General features: G+C 46.0%; 1 protein-coding gene across 1 annotated transcript; it reads right to left on the bottom strand.

Annotated features, from left to right (window-relative positions):
* Window positions 1-9780: 9780 nt before the first annotated feature.
* PHLDA1 (pleckstrin homology like domain family A member 1) lies at window positions 9781-10401 on the bottom strand. The gene has a single exon (XM_067313161.1). It carries the CDS (start codon window positions 10306-10308, stop codon window positions 9835-9837), a length of 474 nt encoding a protein of 157 aa, XP_067169262.1. The 5' UTR covers window positions 10309-10401; the 3' UTR covers window positions 9781-9834.
* Between the last annotated feature and the right edge of the window lie 360 nt (window positions 10402-10761).

Below are 10761 nucleotides of genomic sequence, written 5' to 3'. Positions count from 1 at the left end.
TCTTGCAGATGTTTCTTGCAGAAAAATGTCCAGATTGCTTAAAATTACCTTTCAGAAGGTAGCTTTATGGCTGAAAAAGCAGAATTAAGGACAACATGGGGGGGAAAAAAAGTACTTTCTGGCAGTGATAGTTCAGCTTTAACTGTGGTGTTACTTGCTGGTAGAAAGCAAGCTTTCCCTATTACTCATGGCTGGTCCACGTGCCCAGGCAAAGACTGCCATAAAATGCTGCTTTCACTCAGATTTCCCAAACCCTGGGAATAAAGGTGGCAAGCATGAGTATTACACTTTCCCATCCTGGCCAGCTAAGACTCTGTTCATGGAGAAGGGAATCTCTCTTCCTGAGATAGGACCTAAACATTTTTCTTACATTGCCACCTTAGAGAGCCTTCCCCCCAACACCACTTCAGGACAGGTCAGCTGAGCTGTCTTGAGATCATGAACATAGCAAAACAGCAGGGTTGAAGATCTTTGGGAAAATGCTATTGAGCTTTACGGAAAAGCTCTTCTGAGTTGAGCGTCCCCTGGATTAGCACTTGTACAATTTTGCAGCAAGAAAAGGTGTCACTGGTAAAGCTGCTGCCAAAGCAACACCTTGGCACATCCCCAAAAGACCAGTGAGATCCTTGAAGATGATTTAAGACAAGGACTGTTCCTTTTCCATGTACACAGACATCTTCAGAGCAGGAGTCACCCAGGAAGGTTTCTCCAGACATATTTGAAAAGCAACATCAAAACCAGACCAAGCCCTCCGCTGCCCTGGCTCCCAGCTGCCTTCCCTGAGTCATCTGCCCCCTGGTCTTCTGCTGGGAGCCGGCACCAGCAGCTCAGCCACTGGGGCTCTCGATGAGTAAGGGCAGCAGGTGGATGGCAGGGGTTTGATCACTGTGTTGCTGCAGCTTCACAACTGGAGACATTTGTGGCCTATGACTCTTTAAGCCCTCGGGAAAACACAGAGGAACAATTTCTAAATTGTTTGGGAGTGATTCTAGCACTTTCCTGGGGCAGCAGCTAAGCGTTCCCTAGCAGCGGTGCGGCTGCTGCTCTCCACTGTCTCCAGCCCAACCAAAAACAGGAGCAGGCCCAAGCATTAGGTGCTGCAGTGCCTTCCTTCACTCACCCTTCTTGCCTGAAGGATCTCAGCCTCATTCCAGGCGCATCCATCCCCTGGTCCATTCTCCTCTGCTTTGCACAAGTTACCGTCTGCTCTCTAAGACTGAGAATTGAAAACAAGTGACTTGTAATTACCATTACTTTGTAACACCTTATGACACTCAGCCGTTAGGTAGCCCTATCTTTATGACCAACCATTCAGCTTGTGCCTGCAAAATCATAACGTCCACTCTGCAGCACCAAGAAGAGACACTTCATGCTTCTGACGCCACCTGCACCATGAAAGCCCAGCCAGCCATCCCTCTCCATCTTCCCCACTCCGAAGGGACGGTTGGCTGTTTTTAGAGAGCGCCCATAGAATACCAGGCTTTTCCCAGGCTCTCTCGGTGCCCTGGGCAGGAATGCCTACAATCTGCTGTCGGAGAGCGGAGCTGTCAGCATTACTTCCCTCTTGCTGATCCGTCAGTCAGCACTTGCACGAAGGATAAGCACGCAGCCCGCTGCCTTGTGACAGGAGCTGTGACTTTGCGTAGCAGCCAAGCGCTAGGAACGAGTACCGGGGAAATGTGGCTTAGTGGAACAGGAAATATTAACGATCCATGATAAAATGAAAAAAGAGGCCAGTACACATGCCTGTAATTCAGCTCAAGGCATCAGTCCACAACCGGTTAAGAGTAATAACAGCCCTAAAAAAAGCAAACAAGGAAATAACTTTTCCACTTAAAAGCTGACTTTTAGAAGAATGCAGTAATTTTTCTCATGTTCATCTTTCTTTGTATACAAAAATGCTCTTAGCAAGGTCATCTGCATATTGCAGTAACTGCTGGCACAGAAAAGATTATGGAATATTTTTCAACTCTGCAAACAGTTTAAGGGGCTGTTTGCAAAAGGCACACAAAGATAGCCTTGCAGAGCCTCATTATTCTTTGGCAGTAGATTAGGATAAGCCAGTTGTCTATGAGCTACTACAACCTTGTGCACTGATAATTTTTTTCTGGTGGAAAAATTTTTGACTGGGATAAATGTTTCTGGCAAAAAAAAAAAAAAAGCATGTCAAAATTCTGGCTTTTCTGAACAAAATGGTGAAGTGATAAAAGAATAAATCAGAAGAAGAAAGTTATTCCCTCTCTTGTTTTGGTTTTCATGTTTTAGTTGAGGCAGTTCCATGGCTGGAAAAGCTACATTAACATTGGATTCATATCTATACTGTACAGTCCTTTCAAATTATTATGGGGCTGATAACCTCTCTCCATCCTTGTAATCTGAGGTAAATAAAGGGAACTTAATAGCTCAGGAAATTGGCAATAACCCACAGCTCCCTTCACTTTTAGTACATTGTTTGCACAGTGACTAGTGCTGGTAATAACCAGAAGCTCATTTAATAATCTAAAGTCATCTGAAGACTGCGCTAAATCCTTTGTGAAATGTAGCTGTGTTTCGTCTTGCTCTCATTTCTAATAGGTGAGTAACTGCACCACAAGAGCTTTTAAAAACTGGGGCTTGCCTAGCAGGGGAGGCATTAAGTTCGGTCTCTCTTCAGGGACCTGCCATATCGGTGGGCATCTTTGAAACCGCCTTCAAAAGCTGCCCCAGAAAAGGTCCTCATCGAGTATAGAAAATGAAATGGTCTCTCCTCACGTAGAGATGGAGGCATCAGCTACAGGCGCTTTCCCCTGGGGGGCGGGGGGCAGCGGAGCCCATTCTCCCAGCCTGGCAGAGGAGGAAGAGGAAGAGCAGGAGGAGGAGGAGGGTCTGCCTTGCACCAGAGGACCTCGGAGGTTGGGACTCCCTTCCTGGCCCTGCAGCTGGCAGCCCGCTCCTGCACGACCTTCAGCAGGTGACACAAAATTTCTGTTCCCGTGTTTCCTCACCTCTGCAACGGAGACAGGCTACACAAGCGCGCGGAGAGCCTTGCAGAGCAGTGCTATCATAAGCACGGGGAATTATTGTACGCAGGCCCGGGTCCAAAGCACATTGAAACAAAGGGGAGGCATTCCCTCAGAGGACCCTGGTGTGGCAGCAAAGCCAAGAACAAGCTGTATTTGTTCTTTGACAGAGTTTTAGCTTTGCCGTTACTGTATGCTGTATTTTTTTGCTTTATAAATTGCAGTAGGTGTAAAAAACCTGGAATGTTGAGAAAGAACAAAAGTTACAGTTAATGAAATAATCTCCTCCTAAACAGCCTATGACCCAATACTTGAGTCTCCTGCAAGTTATAATCAAAACCGTATGTACAGTCATAAATATCTGAAATATTTACAAAACACTGACAAGATCTTAAAAACAAAAGCAACTATTTCCTCATCTTGCTGGAAACCTTACAAAACATGTGGTAAATTGTCTCCTTTGAAATATTCTCCTAACCAGAGTGCTGTATGTTTCATTGTAATGGTTAGTCATTCTATATGTATTTACTGGTATGTAATCAGCAGTTGTAGATTAAACTAACTATTGCAAGATAAAGATTATGAAATACAGTCAATAAAAATGTTGTTTATGTGAAATCCAGTGTTGTCATAGCATCATTTTACAGAAAAGGTAAATCAAAGCATCATCCAAACAACCATTTCTCAGACAGCATTGGCTGTCATTGACAGATACATATATCAAAGCCACTTGGAAGGACTATAAAATTGGTTAGAATGCCTGTGATTAGTCTATATTGGGATAAATGTTTCTGCTTTGATTTTCTAAAAAAACAAATCAAAAAGTCCCAAATACTTCAGCGCAGAAACATTACCTCTGGCTTTCTCTGCAAAGTCTCCTAGGGAAAACATGAAAGTGCAGCAATCAGACCAGCCCTCAAGTCGCAGAGCAAGAACTTTAAGTGGGCAACGGCTCCCAAAGAAACTTCACTTCGCAGCGCCTCATCTGGAAAGCGATGCCACCATCCTCGTAAATTCAGGATGCAGAGTTAGGCCCAGAGCCAACAGGTAACCAAGCCCTTGGTGAGGTCCGAGGCACCAGCTGGGGCTGCTGGGAGACCCTGAGGGTGTTCAGGTCTTCAGAGGAGCCAAGTCCCTGCCCTTTGCTCTCCACCGAGAAGCACGCAGCAGCGCTGCAAACGGCAGGGAGCAGCTGCTACAGTGCTCTCACCGCCCTTAACTCACAAGTCAAAAATCTCTTGATGGAAAGAAAAAGAAAAAAAACAAACACACACACACCCCAAGAATACCAGAGCCCCCACGCTACTCCCTATAACTCTGTAATTAAACTGCCTAAAAGACTCAAGTTGTCAGCTGACTTAGAAACAGGTAGTTGAAGAAAGCCATTTAGGTACATTTCTAAAAAGGGCTGAGATGTTCCTGCTTGGAAAGAGGCAATCAAGCAAGCACACTGGTTTATTTCTGATTTGGGTTTGTTTATGAAGAAAATTGAATTCAGACTGGAGTTAACAAAACTGCAAGAAATAGTTCTGGTTCGGGTCTAGTTTAAGGAGAAAGGAGCAGTTCAGATAGGAAGATGCATGCATTTTTGAAGGAAAATCAAATATGAACAGAAAACCTATTACTCTCCCCCTTGTTTCATTGGAAAAAAGGAAAGCCAAGACCAGAATATGAATATTATACTAATCACTACATCTATTGGCACAAACTATGGGCAGAGGTCTTGCTTCAGTATTTTTTTTTTTTTTTAAACAAAAAGAGAAGCAGCCACCATTTTTATAAAAGGCCAAAAAATCTGTTTTAGTCTGTAAAATTCCTGTTAATTTAAATGGATTTTGGTTCAGGCCTGCAGATATTACCTTTGTACCTTACATTGATTCCTGTGTTTCAGAGAGTGTTCTTCCAATTCTATTTCGGATAACATTAAACTCTTGAGAAATCTATATTAAAACAATATTCCCCACTAGGAAAATAACAGTCCATTTTCTAGGAACATTTCATATGTACAGTGAACATGTGAGCAGTCTTATTTTACATGTGCTTAGTCAAAACAAAGCAGAGAAACATGTTATCTACAGACCTTTGTAAAGTTATCACTGCTGATGCAGGGACAGAAAGTGGCAGATAACAAAACTCTTGTTCTATGTATATTTATGCCCCTTTTCTGTGTATGTGCTCAGAGATACTAATTTATCACTGTCATTAAGAGCTCATAAGGGACATTCTCTAAAAGCTGTAAGCAAAGGTGGGAAGTTGAATACAGACAATAAATCCACAGATGTCTAATCAGAAGTGCCTCACTTTTCAAAACTGCTGGGCACACAAGAGAGGTAGGCTCTCTAATTCATTGTTTATGGATCAAGTATTAAGTTCAAATGCCTACTTGTTAGACAGTTACTATTGAAAATAGTCTTATACTTCTGTTACAACAATAACCTTCTCACAGAAGAGGTTATTGATGTCCTTTCAGTGAAGGAAAACAGCACTAGTATATATATACACACACGTATATATATATATGTATATATAGAATGGAGCTAAGGAGTAGACCGTGCAGTTAGAGTTAGTATACTTCTAGAAGGTGCTTAAAAACCAGCCGCTACTGCAATACCAATCGACTTCCTGGGAGGCCGAGACATGAAAACAGCTATTCTTCTGCAGAGACTGCAAAGCAACAGCTATCATCACACATTTTTCTTTTTACACCTCATTTCTTTTCACATGAGGCAGTAATAAAAATGGGTGTCTGGTAGGAGGATACGCCTCATGTTCGAAGTGCCCTTTCAGACTACTTACAGGATACTTGAAATTCAATCACAGCACTTTAGAAGTCTAAAATACAGAATTAAATGTGCCTTCTTGCTCTTCCATAAGCACCTAATGTCATACAGAGCCAGGCACTCATTGGTCAAGATCATGAGTCTGAAATCTGTGTCCTGAAGATCTGCTCTATGTGGACTGTGTTGGATTCCCAGTGGAGTATCACTGGATTCGTAGGACTCTGTGGGTCCCTCATGTCCTACAGAGCAAGGGGCAAGACCGAGGACTGAGCATCATAACTAGATTATGCATAAAGATTAACTGGGCAACTAAATAGGTCTTTCATTTGGAAGAGATCTGCACAGGTTAAAAGAAGTTTCTTTTAGGTCCTTAGATTGAACTTAAGACATTGGAAAAGCTTAGGTCAAGCCTTAACCATTTTTAAGCTAGAAGAGACCCGAAATGAACCATTCCTTCAGCATACTGAGATTTCTTTCAATAGATACCTCTTTATTTGAAATGGAATGCATTTTGAAAAATATGAAAAATAAATCACATCTCTCAGAAATCATTTATGAGTCATATTTACACACAATTTTTTTTGACAACACCGATATTTCTGCTCACAATAGGATATGCTAGAAAACATTTGGTACATCACTGCAGCTATATTTCAGAAGCTGGCATTTGCATATCATGAACCTTAAAAAAAAAAGAGGAAATACTTCAGGATGTCATAAAGATAACATCCACTTGATCTTCCTTCCCCTCCCCCCCCCCAATTCTAAATTATCATGGTATAAAATGGGTCACCACAGCTTGAACTTTCTCACTGAATCCTGCCCCTCAATCACCCTTTCACTGTTCACACTTTTGCTAACTTTACCTAGCTTTTGCCTGTGTTTGTTTTACTGACACTTTTGTTTATTCTGTTGCATTAATCTCAGCCACATACTTTTTCCCCCCCACTCTGTAAAGGGGAGGATAACATGTTTCCTTTTCTCGCAGAGCTCCAGTAAGATGGATGAAGACCTGCTGGACCTACTTCCATAGCCGTTGCTTACAAGGCAGTGACAGCATTTAACCAAGTAGCTCCAACAAAGGCTACACAGTAAGAGAGGGACAAGATAAAAACCAGAAATAATTCAGTATATAACATCAAACAGCAATTTCTTAGTCTAAAGTTGCTACCAGTCAGGAAAACCAGTGAATTTAGAGCGTGAGAAAGTTACCGGATTGACCATTTCAGACAGTTCAGCCTTATTTATACCAACATGGCACAAGCCCACAGTCTGGCCGTCCCTGGGGGCCGTAGCCCGTTCGCTCCCGTTCCACTCGGGAAGAGAGTCCCGAGGGGCAAGAGGGAGTTTGGGCCTTACACCCACCCCACCCTGGGCCCAGCAGCTTGCAAACAGCCCAAGGTGGGTTTTGCAACACGGCCCTCTCTCCCACCTGAGAGTTTGACTGACCAAAACCAGCATTTTTAAAAAGGTAACACAGGGGGCAATGACAACAGGCAAAAGTTTGTGAATGAGATCACTCCGAGTGGTTTTGAGAGAGCATCCTTCAGACCACCTTAAAACAAGAAACGTAACATGAAAGTGGGACACTGACCTCGAACTGGTGAACTAGAATACACATCAACATTCATTCCAAAATTCCTTTTTCAAACCTTAATTTCAGCTGTATCATTCTAAAACTGTCATCTTTTGTTTTCAAAGTACAAATACTTCCAGAAAAAATGATAACATTTCAGCTTTAGACCAGATCCATAGACTTTGGTGGCATTCAGTAGGTTTGGGATCGAGTCCACGCAGGACAGGAATAATTGCCTCTCCCAGAGGCATATGTATGTCTCAAATCACACAGGAAATTTCTATCAGTTACATCTATTCTTCAGTAGGCTAAAACATATTTTAGTAGGTGAGCTATCAGTCCGTATATCTGAAAAAGGTGGATTAGTTGCTCAGTAAACTGTAATTAATGACTCTAAAGAGAGGAGCCAAATTACAAATTACAATCTATTTTGTAAGTCTGACTAGCTCATTAGAGAATCCCCTTACAGCTCTAACATCCAAGCATTAGCAGAATGATAATGGCAGATGTACAGAGACATGGAAATTGGCTGCTACGATTGCCAAGACAGCGCATCTAGTCCTAGAAGATGCTGGGCACCTTTTATTTCAATTAGCCTCAAAGTAATGGCTTTATTAGGACAGCTATAATCTACCACCCCGAGTTTGTCACACACAACCTTCTCCAGGGCCAGATCCACAAGGAGCACTTGGGAGCATCCGCAGAGTGCTGCGGAGGTCTGGGCTTTCATTCTGCAGCACGACGCGTTTTGTCCTCTCTGGGCACGTAACCCAGACATCTGTGGGGCAAGTAACAAGAGATAAGGACTAGGAGAGACCTCCGCTTACTCCTCGGAGGACCGAGCTTCGGTTCAGGGTACAGAGGAAATCAGAATGGGACCATGAAGTGCAGTAGCTGATCTGGAGATCTTCCTTCAAGTGTCACTTCAGTGCTTTCCTTTAAACACTTAAAGGGTTTGAACCAAGCACATGCTTTTTACAGTCAAACTACGTCTTGGTTACACAAACCAGAAAAAAGTCCTGGATGCGCAGCTTTAAAAGATTTTGTTTACATTCATGCAACTTGTAAAGGGGCCAAAAACAGTTTTCCTTCACCACACAAGTTAAAATAAATAGCTCCACGGCTGGAACTTTTTACCTTGAACCAGCGATAACAGGCCATGCTGTTCTGTCCCGCTCACCAGCTCCGCACTTAATATAAAACAGAGAACACGAGCTATAGCAGCACACAGCGGGAAATAACTGATTGCATTAAGGGCCTGTCCTAGAAAGCACGGCAGCGTGTGCCTAGCTTGCTCCTCCACCCCGGGTGAACAGCTCCAAACTGCTCTCACTAAAATCACAGCAAAACCCCCACTGACTTTTAAGAGGCACAGGAAGACACACCAGCTGTGCAATTAGCCCTTTGTTTTCCAACTTCATGGCTTCATCAACATTTTTAGAGGCAAGATCACACGCATCTCTCAACATCTGACAGTGCTAAACACCAAAATTAATCTAGTTTATCTCAGCTACAGAGCAACTTTCAGCTTATGAAAACTGTGACCAAAATAATCCATTTGCATGCTAAGATGTATATAACTTTAAACTAGGGGCTACTTCAATGCAAGACATTTAAAAACTGCCATGAAAATTTGGCCAAGGTCAAGAACCTAGACCTTTCACAAACTGACCACGCAGATGAAGCCCTGGACTCGGACGCTTAGAGATGTCCATAAATACTTCTCAGCTCCTGCCCTCTAGCCTAGAAGGAGCAAACACATAATATAGATTATTTGAATCCAACTGTGATTCATGTATGGCAAAAGAAATTGGTCAGATTTCCCTCAACTCATGCATTGGACAGGTTTTTTTTTAATCTTGGAATAACAATCATTATTTTTGAATAACCAAATGTGTGTAAAATTTTATCATCTTCCACCATGCGCATATTTTAAAAGAAAGCCATTTTAGACCCAGATTCTAACAGCTATTTTCATTAAAGAGAAGAGCTTTTGTATGCAGTAAGGGTTTTGGCCGAACTCCAAACCACACCTTTTCCACGTAATACAGTATGTTGGGGTAAAAGTGAAAAAACTCTTGTCAAATTGCACGTGGCCAAATTACCCAGAACTTCTTAGTTTCTTTAGGGAGCTAACGTACACGTTGTCCCCCCCCCCCTTTGTTTTTCAGATATGGCCTACATTCAGAAATGTCTTGCAAACAAGCTTTTTTAAAACAAACAAACAAAAAATAACCGCACAACAGCTAATAAATAAAATACATTAAAATAAAGTTACAGCACATCACGTCTCCTAGAAGGAGTCCCGCCACACCGAAGGCTCCTTGCCCCGGTGCGCAAGTAACGCGAGCTGCAGCGCTGCCGGGCGCGGGCGGCGGGGGCGGCGGCGGGGTCCGGGGGCTCCCGCGAAGCCGGGCGCCCGGCGGCGGGGCCGGGGTGCCGGGGCCGGGGTGCCGGGGCCGGGGTGCCGGGCCGCCGCCTAGGCGGAGCTGGAGGCGCTGCGGCGGCGCGGGGCCGGCGGCGGCGCCAGGAGCTGCTGCTGCTTGTGGCGGGTGGAGCGGACGGCGAGCACGGCCTGGCGGTTCTTGTACTGCACCATCTGCAGCGTGATCGCCGCGTTCCAGCCCTGCTCCTGCGCGCACCGAAAGTCGATCTCCTTGCCCTCGGCCATCACCACCGTGAAGTACACGTACTTGCCCTTGCGCTCCACGCAGTCCACCGTCTTCATGTTGGAGAAGTGCAGCTCCTTGATCTTGGCCGCCGGCTCGGCCGGTGGCGCCGGCGGCTGCTGCTGCTGCTGCTGCGGCGGCGGCGGCTGCTGCTGCTTGGGCGGGATGAGGAGCAGCCCCTCCTCGGTGAGGATGCAGCGCTTCTTCTTCCAGAGCTGCAGGAGCCCGTCGCTCCTCTTCTCCAGCATGCCCTCCTTCACCGCCTTGCAGCCGCTCTCCAGCATCCTGCCGGCATGGGCCGGGCGCCTCGGCCCGCCGGGGCTGGGGCTGGGGTCGGGCGGCAGCCGACACCAGCCGAGCACCCGCCGCCCCGCGCCGGCGCCGAGGCGGAGGGCGGGCAGCGCCCCGGCCCGCAGCGAGCGGAGCGGCTGCCGGCCGTGCGGCGGCGTGGCGGGGCTGCGCCAGGCACTGGCCGCCGCTTTTCCCTCCCCTCGGCTTTTGAGCGCGCCTCTCCCGCCCCCGAGTGACACCCAGCGGAAAAGGCGGCTCCGCCGGCCGCGGGGAAGCCCGGCGCCGCCGCGCCCGCCCGGCCCCTGCCCCGGCCCCGGCCCCGCTCCCCCTCCGCGCCCGGCGCGGGAGGCTGCGCGCCGCCCGCCGCCCGCCGCCGCCGCGGGGGTGAAGGTAAATCAAGAGGCGCTGCGGGGCCCCGCCGTGCGCCCGCGCTTGCTCCCACGCCT

This window comes from Apteryx mantelli, chromosome 1, assembly GCF_036417845.1.
Source record: "Apteryx mantelli isolate bAptMan1 chromosome 1, bAptMan1.hap1, whole genome shotgun sequence".
Classification (NCBI taxonomy): Eukaryota; Metazoa; Chordata; class Aves; order Apterygiformes; family Apterygidae; genus Apteryx; species Apteryx mantelli.
Note: the sequence above shows the minus strand (reverse complement) of the source record. Positions and strands in the feature narration are given on the sequence as shown.

Excerpts from the sequence above, each read along its gene's own strand:
- PHLDA1 (XM_067313161.1), bottom strand. The coding sequence starts at position 10,308 with ATGCTGGAGAGCGGCTGCAAGGCGGTGAAGGAGGGCATGCTGGAGAAG.